At 50.4% G+C, this 18,088-nt stretch overlaps 3 protein-coding genes across 5 annotated transcripts; 2 read left to right on the forward strand and 1 right to left on the reverse strand.

Moving 5' to 3' along the window:
• Window positions 1-1,908: 1,908 nt before the first annotated feature.
• AAFC00_004237 (uncharacterized protein) lies at window positions 1,909-6,610 on the forward strand (the record flags this gene model as incomplete). The annotated part of the gene is made up of 2 exons (XM_069343846.1): window positions 1,909-5,952; window positions 6,011-6,610. 2 exons carry the CDS (start codon window positions 1,909-1,911, stop codon window positions 6,608-6,610), a joined length of 4,644 nt encoding a protein of 1,547 aa, XP_069202394.1.
• Window positions 6,611-8,665: 2,055 nt separating this feature from the next.
• Window positions 8,666-11,634, reverse strand: AAFC00_004238 (uncharacterized protein; the record flags this gene model as incomplete). Of its 3 annotated transcripts, none has more annotated exons than XM_069348147.1 (5): window positions 8,666-8,747; window positions 9,031-9,312; window positions 9,368-11,167; window positions 11,218-11,410; window positions 11,463-11,634. In XM_069348147.1, the coding sequence occupies 5 exons, from the start codon at window positions 11,632-11,634 to the stop codon at window positions 8,666-8,668; spliced, it is 2,529 nt and encodes an 842-aa protein (XP_069202395.1). The 3 variants fall into 3 exon arrangements, with proteins under 3 accessions (XP_069202395.1, XP_069202396.1, XP_069202397.1); XM_069343847.1 differs by having other exon boundaries at window positions 8,666-8,957; XM_069343848.1 differs by lacking the exon at window positions 8,666-8,747 and having other exon boundaries at window positions 9,027-9,312.
• Window positions 11,635-16,879: 5,245 nt separating this feature from the next.
• Window positions 16,880-17,959, forward strand: AAFC00_004239 (uncharacterized protein; the record flags this gene model as incomplete). Its single annotated transcript, XM_069343849.1, has 1 exon — window positions 16,880-17,959. One exon carries the CDS (start codon window positions 16,880-16,882, stop codon window positions 17,957-17,959), a length of 1,080 nt encoding a protein of 359 aa, XP_069202398.1.
• Between the last annotated feature and the right edge of the window lie 129 nt (window positions 17,960-18,088).

The raw sequence follows: 18,088 nt of genomic DNA on the forward strand, positions 1-18,088 counted from the left end.
CTTGCTGGCACATGGAGTGGTGCTGCGTCACATTTCGATCACCAGACGCTGCGATTCCCGGAACTCTCGGCTCGGTCAGACTCGACTCTTTCCCCATATGTGGTAGGCTCGGCGACTGTGATCTAAGCTTCCGCTGAGGGCAATTGAATTGACCTTTCCCGGGAAATGTAACGAACGGCGAAATACAATGTGAGATAAAGTAATCAGATCCTGCGTCGATGCAAGATAGATCCATAGAGGGTCCGATGGGTGGGGCAGTGGACGGTGTGTAACGGTAGACTTCCCAGGCTGCACTCCCTCAACAAGGCGTACGATACAGTACCGCATCTGCACTATAACAGGTTCTGCCCAATGTCCAACAATGTCACTTTTGTATTGAATCCTCGTCAATACAGAGCGACTTCCCGCCTAGGAAATAAAGGCAGAGTGAGCATAGGGAAGAACCTGATGACAGGCACAAGCATGAGCACGGACGAAGATATCTTGGGTGCGAGTGGATGCGTCTGAAACTTGGCCCACGCACAGGCCCCAAAACCCGTTAGTCCAGCTCCTCGGTGCTTTAACACACGGTCGGCGATCTGCTGGTCACGAAGTGCTGCAGGGGGACAAGGGTGTGGCGGCCTCAAGGTCGTCAGCGTGGATTCTGTCAGTGTGACTTGACGGCTGTGGCGCCGCGTGTATACACAGAGTAATTTCAAAGTACCGGTACTTTACCGGGCTGGTGGTGGAGCACAGTATAGACCAACGGGGGGACATGAATGTACAGCATACCGTACAGTACCTTACGAGAAAGCAACCGCAAGTCATGTAGCACGCAAGAGGTAAGGTACTAATGTACGTGGGTAAACTAAGGCACAGAGTACCGCGCAATACTTGTACCGTAAAAAGAATGCGGGTAGTGGGAAGAATCTGCCTGCACACTGCACAATGCACAGTCGCTGCTTGCGCAGATCAGCACTCTCCACGTTGATCGCATTCATGCTGTTTGCGCGTTGCTTCTTTCAACCAATTCTGGATCCTTCGTCCCCACGGGCTCCCTTTGTTAATGCCTTGCGGCTCTGCTGAGGCTCTGCTAGGGTAGAGGAGTGAACAAAGTTCTCCGTTCCCACTCTGTGCTGGTCTGGCCTCGACCTTTCCCTTGGGCGAGTGTCAAGACAGAAAAAACAGTGAAACCTCGCATCGTACTGTATGGACCTTTAGACGTGGGACTTGAATCGGGATCCTTGGCTTCGGCGTGGCAGCTTCCCGCCGCTTCATCTCAACCAAGAGGTTATTTTCGCTTTGATTCCCTTGCCGAACCAAATTCATATCAACGTGGCAAAGCAGTTGTTTCGATCAGCACCGTTTCTCTCTCGCTCCCAGTCTCTCTCTTCCCCGTTCCCGTACCCAGCGTTACGGACAGAGGGCCAGCGACGGGCTACGAGTGTGCGTGTGCGTGTGTGTGTGTGTCAAGTGCAGGCATCATCACCTACTGCCGATATTCGAGATTGAGTTTGCGTTTTCCTTTCCCGGTCCATTTGTGGAGTTCAGTCCGCACAACACAACCTAACGTCGCACCCCTCTGCGCCACGCTGCTGTCGACCTCGTGTCGCGACCTCTTCATCCTCAGGTCGTCAGGTCTCTGACTTGATCATACCACACAGCGCTGTGCTCTTCGAAGCGCTCTCACGGCATTGCATATGCTGGCGCGATAGCAGTCCCAATCGACAACAGGTCAAGAGGTGGGTGGCAAAAGGCGCTATTAGGTGCCGATAGAATCGGCCCCCGCGCACACAGCTGCGACCCGACAACCTCGACTCTGAATTACAAATCTGGCTCCCTCCCACGCAGGAGACTGCCATCGTACTGACTCACACGAGCCGAGTCTGGCAACCCTCTGCCGCACACCCTCAAGGCACATCGCGCGGCATGCGGCCGGACTCTTCGCCCAGGGAGCGGCATGGCGCAGCAGCGGGCTTTACTTCCTCACTGTCTCCTGTCGAGAGTGACACAGCGTCGCCTCACGCAGATGAGCCGGTAGCCTCTGCTACCACGAGGCATCAGCCCCGGTCGGATGCTTCGAGATACCAAACAGACACCGCGGGCCAACCAGGCGGAGGTGTCACCACCTCGTCTCAGAACACCGATGCTCTAAGTCCTGGTGCAACTGATAGAGTCTTCCCTATCAGGTCCGTTGTGTCGGTCGATCCTACTCCTACACCGTCACATCGCTCCGACACTAGCGGTGGCGGCTACTTTGGTTACCATGCATCCCAAAACAGAAGGTATAGTGTTGCCAGTCATTCAGACAAGTCCGTCCAGAACACCCCCGCCAAGCCGATGAAGAACGAAGACTACAAATCAGACGCTGCATTATCCGTCGAGCAGGACGACCGCAGCCGGCAGGGTTCTACCTCAACGAGCGGCGGACAATCAAAAAGTGGCGATCAACAACACCGACATCCGCCCCAAGTCTTTCAGGATATCGCCGCCAACAGGCCTGCGAGTGAACGCACAACAATAGGCTCCAGCTCTCAGCAACCGTCACTTCAGGCAGGATCGATCAAGAGTACTCAGAGTGACTTGGACGAAACAGGCACGGGGCTCATCACTGCAAGGTTCAAGCACGTCGTATCCGAAGGTGGTCATGCTATCATTACCGGCAGAGATGGTGAAACTCTTCAGAGATGTGAGGATGAGCCGATTCACATTCCTGGCGCTGTGCAAGGGTTTGGTCTTCTAATCGCTTTTGAGGAGGAGGCTGAAGGTAAACTCGTCGTCAAAATTGTGAGCGAGAATTCGAAGAGAATGATCGGCTATTCCCCAAAGCAGCTATTCGCTCTGGAAAGCTTCACGGATATTCTATCTGAAGAGCAGACCGATAATCTACTGGACCATGTCGACTTTATCCGAGATGAGGACGCTGATGTCACCACAAACGGGCCTGAGGTCTTCACCATGTCCATCCGATCACCCCAGCGTAAGGTGCAAAAGCTCTGGTGCGCAATGCACATCAACGAGCGCAACCCTAACCTTGTCATATGTGAATTTGAATTGGAGGACGACGCGGTGCATCCTCTGGTGCCGACCAGCGAGCATGGCGAGGAGCCGCCCGAAGATACATTACAAAGCGATCCAACGCCACAAGAGCTCGCCGAGAGTACCGAAAACTCCAGTCGACCTCTGAGGGTACTTCGCAGTGCAAGGAAGCGTAAAGGAGAAGCTGCAGCCATGGAGGTCTTCAACATCATGTCGCAGGTGCAAGAGCAACTTGCTGCTGCGCCGAATCTCGAGAAGTTCCTCAAAATCCTAGTCGGTGTAGTCAAAGAGTTGACAGGTTTCCACCGCGTCATGATTTACCAGTTCGACAGTCAATGGAATGGCCGTGTCGTTACCGAACTTGTGGATCCCCGAGCCACCAAAGACCTCTACAAAGGGCTTAATTTCCCAGCATCTGACATCCCTAAACAGGCCCGCGACCTTTACAAGCTGAACAAAGTACGAATGTTATACGACCGCGACCAGGAAACTGCTCGTCTTGTGTGCCGCACTGTTGAGGATCTAGAAACTCCCCTAGACCTCACTTATTCTTACCTCCGCGCCATGTCACCAATTCATCTCAAATATCTCACCAATATGGCTGTCCGATCGTCCATGTCGATCTCAATCAGCGCTTTCGATGAGCTCTGGGGTTTGATCGCTTGTCATTCATACGGATCTCGCGGCATGCGCGTTTCCTTCCCAATTCGCAAGATGTGTCGATTGGTTGGGGAGACTGCGTCTCGCAACATCGAGCGGCTGTCGTATGCTTCTCGTCTACAAGCACGCAAGCTCATCAACACAGTACCGACCTCAAACAATCCTTCTGGATACATCATCGCCTCATCAGATGACCTATTGAAGCTCTTTGATGCAGATTTTGGCATGCTGTCTATACGCGACGAGACCAAGATTCTTGGTCACTTGGAGCATTCACAGGAGGCCCTGGCGATGCTCGAGTATCTTCGGATGCGTAGAGTAACAAATGTGATGACATCGCAAGATCTGCGCCTCGACTTCCCGGACCTTCGCTACGCCCCTGGATTTCGCGTCATAGCTGGTCTCCTCTTGGTTCCACTCTCCAGCGGAGGTCAAGACTTCATTGTTTTCTTCCGTAAAGGTCAATTAAAGGAAGTCAAGTGGGCTGGCAATCCTTATGAGAAGTTCATCAAGGAGGGCACCGAGGGATATTTAGAGCCGAGGAAGAGTTTCCGTACCTGGAGCGAAACGGTCGTCGGCAAGTGTCGAGAGTGGACCGAAGAAGAGATCGAGACTGCCGCCGTGCTCTGTCTTGTCTACGGTAAATTCATTGACGTCTGGCGACAGAAAGAGGCGGCACTACACAACAGCCAGTTGACTAGACTGTTGCTGGCTAATTCAGCTCACGAAGTTCGGACGCCGCTCAACGCGATCATCAACTACCTCGAAATAGCTTTGGAAGGAGCACTAGATCAAGAGACGCGCGAGAATCTCTCCAAGTCTCACTCAGCTTCGAAGTCTCTTATCTACGTTATCAATGATCTTCTCGACCTCACCAAGACAGAGGAAGGCGGTGAGCTGATAAAGGAGGAGGTCTTTGATCTTTCGTCAACGCTCAAAGAAGCGACCGAGCCATTCTCAGGCGATGCACGACGAAAGCAAATTGACTTTGAAGTGGTAGAACACCCTGGGCTACCAAAGCATGTCATTGGCGACCAAAGGAAAATTCGCCAGGCAATTTCCAACATTACCGCCAATGCCATTCAGAACACGATACGCGGTGGTGTCGAGGTTCAGATGTATCTGGCCTCTCGTGATGAACGGCACGTTGAAGTGGAAGTCAGCGTCCAAGATACCGGTGCTGGCATGAGTGACAAGAAACTTGATTCACTGTTCCGCGAGCTCGAGCAAGTGCAGAGCGAAGCTATTGACATGCTCGATGGTCCCAAGCAACCCGAGGACAGCCGTATCGAAGCAGACCAGAAGTCCGAACACAAACGTACACTTGGTCTTGGTCTTGCAGTGGTTGCGCGTATCGTTAGGAACATGAATGGGCAGATGAGATTGAAGTCAGAAGAAAACAAAGGCTCCAGATTTGTCCTTCAATTCCCATTCGACCTTCCGGACTCCGAGCCGCAACAGCAGTCTGTCGGTCGCCCTTCGTCCATTTCGGGCTCAACCTCGGGCTCAGAGACCCCTCACGGTGACATGGGATCATTCGATACTGGTGAAGTGACGCTTGTGAAACCGCGACGCAGTTCGGCCGAGGGGACAATAATGAGTCGCAGGACGAGTCAGGAAAGTGTTCACAGCAAACGCAGTCTTCGGAGTTTGAAGTCAAATCGAAGTGTTGCTAGTGCGTCATCGGCACGAAGCGAGGCTGATAGGCTGATCGATGCCATTCAAGCACCAATGGAGACTGCGAGTGCACCGGATCGATCTCTGACTCATCGAGCTAGTAGTAAGGGTAGCATGCCGAGGCCGAGACTTGACCACAGAAGTAGCACTTCTGCCGCTCTTTCTGGTGGAGGTCCGCTCCGACCACGATCTCACAGCACCGATGTCGCGAGCCTGCCAGAACAGTCACGGCAGCAATACGCTGATCCTCCCGGACAAAGCTCTGTGCAGGACCAAAGAACTCCCATCAGAGCCGTCAGAATGCCCGATGAGCTCGATGCTACGTCTCCTACGGCGCATATTGAAACACGCCCGCCACAATTCGCGATCGAGAAGAACACGGGGTCTCAGGATCAGGATCATAGCGAACAACAGCCACCCACTGCTGATCACTTACGTGTGCTCGTGGCAGAAGATGATCCGGTCAACAGCAGAATCATCAAGAAAAGGCTGGACAAAATGGGTCACGAAACCTATCTGACAACTAATGGAGAAGAATGCTCGAGTCTACACGGAGACAAAGGTGGCTATTTCGATGTGGTCCTGATGGACATGCAGGTAAGTGCTACGGATCTCAACTACAAGATTATACTTACTGACTGACTCTGCGTCTCAGATGCCCATTGTTGATGGTTTGACGTCGACGAAGATGATTCGTTCCCTCGAGAAAACGACACCTTCGCATACATTGTCCAAGAGAGCATCATTAAATGGACGCATCCCTGTTATAGCTGTATCGGCCTCGCTTTTGGAAAGAGATCGACAGAAATACATTGACGCTGGGTTCGATGGCTGGATATTGAAGCCGATTTCATTCCCTCGCCTCTCCGAAATTTTGACTGGTATAGTAGATCGAGACATTCGACGACGCAATTTATACCGGACCGGCGAATGGGAACGAGGTGGCTGGTTCGAGGAGTCTCAGGCAGACGTCTTCGCGGCAGACACAGAGCCCGAAAGTGAGAGACAGCCCATGTCAAACCCCAGCGAGGAGGTGAAGATAGCCGCTGTTAGCGACGACCCACAATTGAAGGAAGACACGGACAGCAAGCAGACTCAAGAACAGCAGAGGATGGCTGCGGAGCAAGAAGCTGATCGACAGAATGACGACGATGCTCAGTCTTCTAAGCAACAAGACACGCCTGTAACGACAGAAGAGGGCGATGCGCAATCAGTTGAGGAACAGACTCCACAGAGATCAGATGAAGTGGAATAGCCAGATTCATGAAGCGATTCGAGCAGCATCAAAGATCAAGCTCGCTGTCATTACTGCGCATTCTTACGGCCGGTGTAAAGCGAATGGAGCATATGCATTATTTGGAGTGTCCTGGGTGGTTAACGCGAGTCATTGAAGGGCTTGTTGAGCGCATTTCAGCGCTTCCAGGGTGTCAGATCTTCGCAGTCTGCACGACATGATCGTCGTTCGCTAAGCTCAACCGATTCTTCCTGGTGGCGAGGAAGTTCTTGTATCCTCGTTTATCTTGATCTATTTGAGTCATGCGTTTGTCAGGGTCGATACTTTGCCTGCACAGGTGCGTAAGGTCAAGCCGATACCAGGACTGCTTGACAAGAATCTTTGGCATAGACGTCGCCCTATCATGACCTTATTCCTTCTCATCTCTCTGGCTCCGCAATCATTTGCCCAAATTCAACAGTCGCTCTTCCAAGAAGGGGTTTCGGCCAGCAATGATCACAATGAGGGTAGCAAACCGTAGCACCATGACTATGGTGATGGTGGAAATGACATTTCTTTTTTTTTCTTTTTGGAGAGCGACTTTCGGCACTGAAGGTAATGCCGATCTAGGTAGAGACAGCAGAGTGACACACTATTGTGTATGGTAAACAAGAGCATAAGGGGAGATTAATCACTGAAATGAAAACGATGGAATATTGATTATGAGATAAGCGACATGGACTCTTGTCGTGTGGTGTGCGATTCCCTTCTGTTTTCCCTGGCTCGTGAATGGCTCTATATCCATAGGAAGACAAATCCTTGACGATCCTTCTTTCATTACATGCCAATGAGGAATCAAGTTCAGCCTGTGACTTCTAAACATGAATGTATAGCGAGCAGAAAAAACAATCTCACGTAAAAAACACCGAACAATCAGAGCACCATCACATCAGAAATACCACCTATCTAACCACCTCACTCCAATAAGAATTTTAACATCAACCGCAAAAAGGCAAGAAGAAAACACACTCCAATTCCTAGCTTTCCATGCCATTCATAGCCTCAATGTACCATTCCACGACCCAGAAATAGAGAAGAGACCGAAAGCGTCATACTGTAAGTCGCACAAAGACAGGATCGCCCTGCCCACAACCACCGTGTCCTCATACCTTGTGGACACGAAGGGCCTCGGGAAATCCTCGCAGCCGTATCGGCCATCAGCGTAGGCGCGCGAGTCAGGGATAGTCAATTCATCCGAGGCTCTCGTAACAGCCAAGCCCAGCCAATCGAGCGCCAATAGGCCCATGCGGAAAAAGCTCATGTGTGCGGGAAAAAGCCATGAAGCCATTAAACCAACGACCAGTTCCAACGGATGGACCGCAGACACAGAGCACCGCAACAAGCAAGCCTCGGGAAGTACGCCTGGCCGTTGTGTGTGCACCCTGTGTTTGCACTGTGGACATTCTGTGTGGGATGGGTAGACGTCATTCTCTCGTGGTCGGTGGAGGAAGGTGGCGCATATGTTGTGAGTGGGTGAGCCACTTTCAGCCATTGTACGCCCGAATTGTGCGCCTGTGGCGTTGTGGGCTGTGGCTGCGATTCGGGGTCAGGTGTGTGTGTAACGTCTTTTGGATGATAATTCGGGGTTTGTGAGACAGAGATCTCCGACGGGCATTGGACCTCGTCATCAATGTCTTAGTTCTTTTTTTTCTCTTAAAACGTGGGCTGTGGTTCTGGGTCATGAGTGTTGCCTATTGCATTTCAGTGGTCGATGAAGTGCCGAGGCTGTGAGCAAGAGATATGGAGAAGACACTGCTTGTGGATAGCATAGAAAAGGAGATATGAGTGAAAGTCATGTAATAATAATTATTAGCGCTATATATTAAAAGCAGATTTACGCTGAAATCAGTCATGAAAAGCGCTGGAGTACATGTGAGTGAAGTCCTGCTCCGATGGATCATCAAGATCATATATTTGCCGTAAAGCTCTATAATCATACCCATGTATCCCTCTATTAAATTGTCTGTTTTTTCCTTTTCTTTTTCTTTTCTTTGATGGTTCTTATGACATGATAGACAATGAGCAGAGAGCCAGCTCTTACTTCTTGGTAGATGTGACAGTCTTCTTGCTGCTACTGCTAATCCTGGCAGTCGAGGTTGCTTCAGTCGAGGTTGCTTTCCTGGTCGAGGTTGTTTTGTGGATAGACGTTACTTTTTTGGTCGAGGTTGTCTTCTGAGTAGAAGTTGTCTTCTTTGTAGAAGTTATCTTATTGGTAGAAGTTGCTTTCTTGGTCGAGCTTGTCTTAGCAGTGGTAGTTGGCTTGACTGCCTTGACAACTGTAGTCTCGACCGACGAGGCGGGCTTGACCGACGATGTAGTCTTGATGGTGCTGTGTTTATCTTTCAATTCCTTTTCCGATTTCGCGTACCATTGTGTACAACAAGCAGAGATCCGGCTCTTACTTTCTGGTAGATGTGACAATCTTGCTGCTGCTGCTGCTGGCCTTGACCGATGAAGTGGCCTTGACTGATGACGTGGGCTTGACCGACGAGGTCGTCTGAACCGATGAGGTGGTCTTGGTGCTGCTTGATGATGCCTTGGTCGAACTGGCGACCTTCTGCTGCACAGCTGGGCTGCTGGTGGAAGACACGATAAGTTTGGCACCGTGGATACCTCTGTTGCTGTAGACAGCAGCACCGACGGATTTCTTCATGTAGCAAGCTGAACCAGACATGCTCACATCACTATAAGATATGTCAGTGGAATGTCCCAAGAATGTGAGTGGCACGTAAAACTTACACGCAATTCGTAGTGTTTGCGCATGCAGAAATGCAAGCCTTCAGGTCCTTGACATAGACAGATCCCATGTCACCACCCGAGTGATCAGTACCGCACTGGACCTCGAATTTAAGGTTGGTGATGGGATCAGTATACATAGTTGCGTTCAGGCTTGGGCAAAGAGGAACATCACTCGAGGCTGCTGCCGAAGTGCTAGACGAAGTGGCTGTAGAGCTGGTCGACACCTTGGCGGACGATGTTGCGACGGCCGCCTTGTTTGTGCTCAAGGTCTGCGAGCTGCTGCTGCTGCTGCTGCTGCTGGTTGTGACCTTCGAGGAGCTGCTCGTGGAAGAGATGCTAGTAGCCCTCGAAGAGCTACTTGTGGAGGAGCTGCTGCTGGTTGCGCTGGTAGCCTTCGAAGAGCTGCTTACGGAGGAGCTGCTGCCGGTAGTGCCGGTAGCCTTAGAAGAGCTACTTGTTGCAGAGCTGCTGCTTGAGGCCATAGACGAGCTAGAGGAAGATCCAGCAACTACAAGCTTCGCAGCTTGCACATTCGAGCTGACTTTGGGGACGCTGATAGTGTTCTTCATGTAACAAGCTTGGCCCGAAAGACTGACAGCCTTGCAACCCTCGGTAGCGCCGCAGGCATCAATACATCCCTGAATACCACCATCGGTGTATACCATAGTCATATCGTAGCCACCATGATCCATACCACACTCAAGAACGAAGGTGGTTCCGTTGGGGTTGGTATACTGGGTATTGTTGCCTGAAGGACAGAGAGCAGGAGTCGAAACATTGGCAGTGTAGTACAAACTGATGGAATTAGTACCACCGCAGTACTGAGTAGAGTTGCCAGAACAGGGTTGAATGCAGTTGCCAAGAACACCGGGAACAGGAGCGCGGTTAGATGGAATATTGTCGCCACAGTAGCACTCCTTTCCGTTCTCGGCACCAGAGTAGTGGTAACCTCTGCTGTTACAGTACTTCAAGCAAGACTCAATAGTGAGAGATTTCGACGTGAAGGCAGTGGCGTTCAATGTGCGCGAACCATAGGTGTCTGAGCCACAACCAAGGTATTCTGAACCGGTAACGTTTGAGTAATAGGTCTTGGCCGAAGAGATGTTGGTCTTGGGACAGGTGTCGTAGTGGGTAGGTGCCTCATCAGGGCCCCAAGTCACTGGGTTACATCCAGGCAGCGCATCCATCTGACCAGTGACTTGCTCGTTGACTTCAGGTGCGATAATACAAGCCTTGCTTTGTGAATTGGTGAAAAGCGCATTATCGAAGACATCGCAATCGGAAATAAGACCGCTGTCGTTCAGGCATCGGTCAGTAGCGTTCTGAAGAATATCTACATCCCAACCGTTGAGGAAATCGCCGTGGTAGCCGTATCCAGTAGGGTCTCCGTTAGCCCAGACGAAGGGTTGCTGAGTGCCGTTCCACCATTCGAAACCTGCGGTGGAGTAGATGACTTCGAAGAAGATTGAGATCATGTGAACAGGATGGCTGGCAGGGCAAGGTCCGTTGTCGTAAGAGTACTTGGTGGGGTAGGCCATGTGTGACTTATGGTCTGAGGAGTCAAGATTCACGCCATCCCAGCAAGATGGGAAGAAGACCTGGGCACGAAGACCATCTGGGCACTCCTTGGTGGGGAAGTTGTTGGTGTATGTGGACTCTCCCTCGTAGTCAAGGCACACATAGCTGACAGCTTTGCCAGGAAAGTCATCAGTAGCTGCGCGCTTGAATGGGTCGCCTGCAATCATGCGGAAGCCTTCAGGGTATGCCTTCAATTTGTCGTTATTAGGACCTCCACGTTGCCTATATCACATGAGCTGAAGAAGATTAAGACGTGCTCCACTGCTACTCACAAGTAATACACTGTCATGCCACCATAGCTACCAGGACCATCGCCGGATTGGGGAACATATTGAAACGTTCCATTCTCAGCTTGATAGTAAAGTGTGGGGGTCCAGTAGTTGGAAAGATCTGCCTTGATAGGGCATGAAGAGCAAGAGGATGAACGAGCCTGCTCGTAATCCATTGAGAAACTAAAACCATTACCTACGTTCATTAGTGACTGAGCCTTGTGAAGTGGTGTTGCTGTTATGCTTACCTCCACTGACAGTGTGAACGTGTCCAGACACGCCACCAGGGTTGACGATAGGATCGGCTCTCTCTGTGACAACGCGGCCAGGACAAGGCATACGAAAGAATGCAGAACTGGGAGTAGCAAAGGACAGTATGCTAAACGCAGCGGCGCTCACACCGAACCCTGTTGATCGCATGATTAAAAGATATTAGGCTACGATCGAACCGTTATTAGTATTATACAGGTGATCTGAAAGAAGATTGTCGCTGAGTGTGATGATTCGAAAATATGCATGGATTCATGGCTCCATTTATATGGATGCTGATCATAGTCGCCCGTATCCTCAGACGTAGGAGGTGTTGGTGAAGGATACTACACAAAGTCCTTACACCGTTGAAGTGGAGACAACAAACAACGTACAATAGAGGATTTGAGCTATCGATATGAATTCTGCAACGGTCGATGGCGGACAACGTCTGAAGAAACGGTCAGAAACTCCACGACCCTCCTGGCAGTAATCCAAGCAAAACCAAACGGAGACATTTCCATGTGGTCACGATACGCGACAGCGCATGAAAGTGATGATCCAACAGTTGCCTTGCTAGGAGTTGTTGTCAAATGTATTGCGCCAGAGCATCTTTGCTCCACGTTATGGTGAGGGAGAAGGATGGACGCTACTTGTGATCTCGAAACGCGGTCGAGGCTCTGCACTCTTCACGACACCTAATGATCTCTGCCGCGCATTCAATACTGCGAAAGCGGAAGAGTTCACGGAGAATTCTCATCTTGTTATAACGCCGCATAGGTGTTGTCGTTCGTACAAGGAATAAAGTCACTAACGCAGCTACCGAGCGAGATGTGCCAAAGCCGTTTTGGGACCATTGAGGCTCCGGCATTAGGCTGCCGATGAGCAACCTTACCCAAAACGGATAGATCTGGCAAATTGCATAAGGTTTCCGCCTCCCAAAGTGATAATTACCTAGTACGCAGGGTCGTCCGCGCCTGCAGCCACGGCCCGTCTGGCTGTTGCCGAACGTCAGTTCGTACACTGTCCTGGGATTTCCTCGCAATCGACAAAAATCATGTCTCATAGGTTCCACTCCACGACAGCACTTATTCCCACAACGTGAAGTAGGGGATGTTTTCGCGAGCGGCAGTTCTGGACTTGGATGGAATCCATATATTCTCGAAAAGTCTCGACTGATAGCTGTTTCGAATAGCAGCAGTTTAGTTCTACGGGGAAATATAATCAGGCATACACTCTTCAATGCTCGCAGCATGGCTGTAGTTCCGCACTTCTCTTACGCCTTCATACGCCCATATCAACGTGGAGGCTTCAGCCAGGTGCCACATGCCTGACAGAGAAAGGCCTACATATCATCATCTAGTGCGCCACGCAGTCATACACACTGCTTTGTACGCCGTGGCAATGCGATGGCTGATTTGCGAGTACCCTGTGGAACGTCCCGTAAGCCCTCTGCGAAGCCCTCGAGGGTAAGTGTACGGAAGGATATTGGTCTCACTTCTCAAACGTTTTCCAATATAAACTACACCCAACGGTTTCCTCAACGGCTAGGATTGCCGTATCCAAGACGAACCAAGGACATTATATGAATTTCTTCACCATTTCGATGACTACACTCCACACATATCAAGAGATTTCTTGCGCCTACATAACGAGATTTACGCCCCTGGCTCTCGCGGCTTATTATTTTGTTTCCTTGTGGCTTTTGGGCTTGATAGGTTAAGCCTTGAAGATGAGTGCAATGCTCAACTCCTAGCCACAATGACTTCACTCACGGTCGGCAAAACTGAAAGCATGCTCCGCTCGACCATGGCTCGCATCAAATGACCAGTGGACGAGTTTGCTACTGATGTGGAATTATCGTTGAACTGAAAGTTCTCCACTCGAGCGGACCATCTCTTAGTACAGTTGACAGGGCGCATGTATACTCGTCAGTGTAGCTTCCGCTTTGAGGCCTCCTGTCTCTACCTGGGCTATACCCGAAGTTGTGACAATAGTACTCGCAGATCAATATCACTGCGATCCGGTAAGGGTGGTAAAGACTAGCAATTGTTGATATTTTAGTCGTACTTGAGGCTTTCACGTGACGGGGCCATTTTTTCCGTAGTAGGCAATTCAGAAAATGCGAGTAAGTCTTCAACACTTCTTTTGTCCAGTGATATCAAAAATCACAGCCACACACGTATGCTCTCCGAGCGATCTCCGTGTCACAAAGCTCGTATGGTCATCTGATACGACGACCATACTCGACAGTCAGCTAAAAGAGAGACGGCAGTTGGCATGCCTCGCTTGAAGGCACACGCCAGAATCTGTGAGCTTTTACGTGGTGAACCAATTTCAGCATTCACCTATCTAGAATCGTTGAAACACAAGTCAAAGGTTAAACTTGAAACTGCATAACCCTCAAAATCTTCAGTCTGTAGCTCAAAGCTGAGGAGAGATCCTACTTAGCCCTCGCCAGTCCAGACCTGCCGGGTGGGAATTAAGGTGTGCTTTCGATAAAACCTGCTCTGCAGTCTGATTTGTGCTTCAATGCGCTCGGCCGTGTTCAAAGAGCCGCGTCAGATGTCAAAGCCATGAAACTTACCTTATACATCAACGTCCAACGCTATGGGTTTTGGGTTTCGTAGCCTATATGCTCCACTGAGGTACATTTTACTATACGTGAGTGAGGACAGGTGATATGTTTCACTCTACGCCTAGGCTATAGTCCCGAAGACTCAGGTCTTCTTGCAACGGACTGGTAGATCACATATACGAGCGCTGAGCGACTGTTGACCTCAGCCATAATCCAGTCCAAACTTGCGTCAGTCCTTGGTCATGATCGTCGTCTGCCTTCCGACGTTTAGAGTAACTTCTCCATATACTGCCTACCTAACAACGCTGCGAGATGTGACCGTGTGAGTTTGATCAATAATTCACTGACCCATGTTCATGGGTAGGATTGACCTTGATGTACAAGTGACTCAATCCAACGAGATCATTGGCAAGCAAAGTTTGAGTTTCTATCTTATCACAAGATAAAGGACTATAAACTATGATTTAGAGGTAGAGATGACTGTCAGTGTGGTGGTCGTGAAAACTAACGAAGGGCAATAGTAGCAAAGGACAAGCAAGCCTTCTAGATGTATGAGCAAAAATGATTCCGCCCGGGTTCGAACCGGGGACCGCCTGTGCACAGAAATATCTGTTAGACAGAAGTGATAACCAACTACACCACAGAACCATTGATGAATCACAACTCGACTAAACAAAGTCATATCCTTTTAATGCACTAAGCGACAGGCGACTCCAGTAGTCAAGATCATGAGAGGCGGATAACGGTGCAGAATTCTACAAAGGAGCAAAAATGACCAATGACAATGTTTGAGCAATGACACTGGATACAACGCTGATGGATCTCAGTGATCCTACCAGAGAAAGACGCATGAGCTGCCCTAGGTCATGCTAATTATGACATCTTTCTGTATCGGTAGACCAAGGACTCAGGCCTATATAGATAGCTTTGGGACTGACTTGACACGACACAAAAGATCCCCACAAGTCCTCGTTGTCCAACACGAGAATCCTCCAGGTATTTCATTCCAATAAAGCATGCCATTATCTCGGGATAAACACTTGCCCTGTACAGTAGCTCACGAAGTAGACGAAGGATTACAGGGACCGTGAGTACGGGAAGCCGTTTTCGTCGATCGCCCATTCGCTCAGACGAAGGACACATGGGCAAGCGTCCATAGGGACAACAGAGACGAAAGAAAGGACCTTTTTTTTATATTTTTCTTTTAAGACCGCATTCGTCCTTGCTCCGAATAAACGATGCTGCGAACTACTATAAGGAGTTGTTATCTACTCACGGGCCCTCGCTTATATTCTAATAAACGTGGGTATTTTGACCGTTGAAAGCGCTGTATAGCAGCGAAAATCTCCGAGTAGTAGCGGCCTTTTAGTTAGCTGAAAAGTCGATAATGCTCTCGCTTTTTTGTTCCAACGAGGCCACGTTTGGGTCAGCATCCGTACGGTTGTTCGCATTCGAATTGTGTTCGAATTGTGAGAGTGGAGACCAACACCGTACTACTGGGACTGCTTTATTGTTGGCATTTCCAAATGACCTCACTAGCTTGAAGACGCTACAGTGGTGCGTTCATCGATCGAGTCGTTTAAATCACCGTTGTCTATCTGTACTTTCGTCGATTGGCTGCTGTGGCTCTCCTCAGAGCGCATCACAGGTCGCTTACAGTACTCTATGAGAAGATCACCGTGGGTCGAATAGCTGAATAGCCGTGCCTCTCAGATTGCTTGTCTGGTATGGCTGTAACTCAAAAAAAACTATCGGTCAGTATATACTGCTAAAATTAAATCTCTTTTCATGAAATCCGATGTGGTCTAGTGGCTAGGATTTGCCGCTCTCATTATTCAGATGAATGAAAGGTCCGGCAAGGCCGGGGTTCAATTCCCCGCATCGGAATATATTTTTGCCATTTCATCCTTGATTCCTTCCCGAAATATCTCCAGAAGCTGCCATGGTTCGGAGTTAAGGATCCGGTCTGCCAGCTCACAACGCTCTTTTTGTTCAATGCATACATGCGCCGAGGTCATATTCAGATTGACCTTCACGAACCAAGTGAGTTTCGGATAGCGACAAACTCTTGACTGCGATCTCTGAGAAGAGTAAATGCACAGCAATAGTAGTGACTCGCCGAGGTTAGCAAGCCACCTTTTATCGTTTCCCCATTCATAAGTTCTACCCCATTGGTCACATTCCACCAACGCCGCAGCTTTGATTATTGTATACCACATCGTACCTTAACCTACGCAAGAACAGATAGCACAATCCTTGTCAAGATTGGCGAACGCCCGTGAACGACGAAGACTCAGGAAATCTGATCAAAGAGGGACGCATGGTGCGATTCTCTATCAGACTAAAGCAAGACGAACCCAGGTAAGGTGAGGCGAATTTGAGTGCTTGAGCAGCACCTTATCTTCAACGACGGGCAATGCCTCGCGCCTGCTGGTTGACTGACTGAATGCTGCTGCTGCTGCTGCCCTGTCTCTGAATATCCATCTTTACCCCCCGTCCAAGAAAGGTCGAGCAGTACTCTATTCTGCCATCTACGGCGGTGAGTAGTGATCTTACACATGCCTAGGTTCGTGTCGGATCACTTGACTCCGAGGCTTATTTGCTATAGTATTAACCCCGCTCCTGTGAAATGTCACATCAACGTGTCAGTTATGTCGCTACATAAAGTGAAATGTCGTAGCCTGCATTTTGGTCAATGTAAGCCTGATTCGCAAGCAAGTGCGCAGTGACAACAGCAGTGAAGCGGTGTAGATCTTGTTATATAGGTCTTGTTTCTTGAGCATTCTTCGTCTTGTATCCTTTTCACATTTGCTTGTCAAGGGAAAAGCAAAAGCGATCATGGCGAGCTCAATCAGGGGACTCACTCTCACACCGGTTTTGACCGCCTCAGCTCTCTATGTTCTGACTCGGGGTCCGCCTTCTCTCCAACAACCACTGCTAACCAAACTCCTCACGTACATCAGTCCTCGAACTCTGTCTCGTCTGATCACAGGCTTGAAAGTGCTGCTCGGTGCATCGCTCCTCAAGACTCTCAACCTATCACTAAGCGCGTGGGCGGGCAACAACTTCACACTATTTTCGTCGACGAAAGGCTGGGACTGGCCGAATGAAATCGCCGTCGTGACAGGCGGCAGTTCAGGCTTCGGCGCCCTGTTCACCGCAGACCTGACCGCAAAGGGCATCAAAGTCGTCGTGCTGGACATCAACCCTCTGCCGGCCCACCTGGCCTCGAACCCCTTGGTGACCTTCCACCAATGCGACGTGACCTCGCGCGTCGCCGTGCTCGAAGTCGGCGACAAGATCCGCGCAGAGCTGGGTGATGCCACGATCCTGATCAACAACGCAGGCATGGGCGCGGGCAAGTCCATCCTGGGCACCGACGACGCCTTCCTGGCGCGCATCTTCGGCGTGAATTTGTTTTCCCACTACTACACCGTGCAAGCCTTCCTGCCGGCGATGCTGAAGCACAAAAAGGGCCACATTGTCAACATCGCGTCCATCGCGTCGTTTGTGGCCCCCGCGACAATCATCGACTACGCAGCGACCAAAGCCGGCGCCCTCGTCTTCCACGAAGGCCTGAGGAGCGAGCTGCGCACTCTGCACCACTGCCCGGAGATCAAGACGAGTATCATCCACCCGTCGTGGGCGGACACGCCCCTCATCGCGCCGGGCAAGGCGCATCTCCAGAAAGCCGGCGAGAAGATTCTGGATCCGCAGGACGTGTCCGATGCCGTCGTGGCGCAGATTCTGAATGGCAGGAGCGGCCAGATCGTGCTCGCTGGTAGCGGGGTCAAGGCTACGTTGATCAGTGGTCTGAGGGGTATGCCTGGCTGGTGGCAGGAGATGATCGGCCGGCTGACCGAGGACAAGTCGCATAAGGTGACCGAGAAGGGGGTGGATTCGTGGAAGACCGCATGAGCCCAGAGCGCTTCTTGTTTTTGTTATCTACTCCCTTATCATCGTATATACCTTACAGTATGAGGAAACCCAACGCTGCATGGACCCCCACGAATTTGATCATCTTACACAAATAACAATTACAAAGGA

Source organism: Neodothiora populina, assembly GCF_041146345.1.
Source record: "Neodothiora populina strain CPC 39397 chromosome Unknown canker_contig_17, whole genome shotgun sequence".
Lineage (NCBI taxonomy): Eukaryota > Fungi > Ascomycota > Dothideomycetes > Dothideales > Dothioraceae > Neodothiora > Neodothiora populina.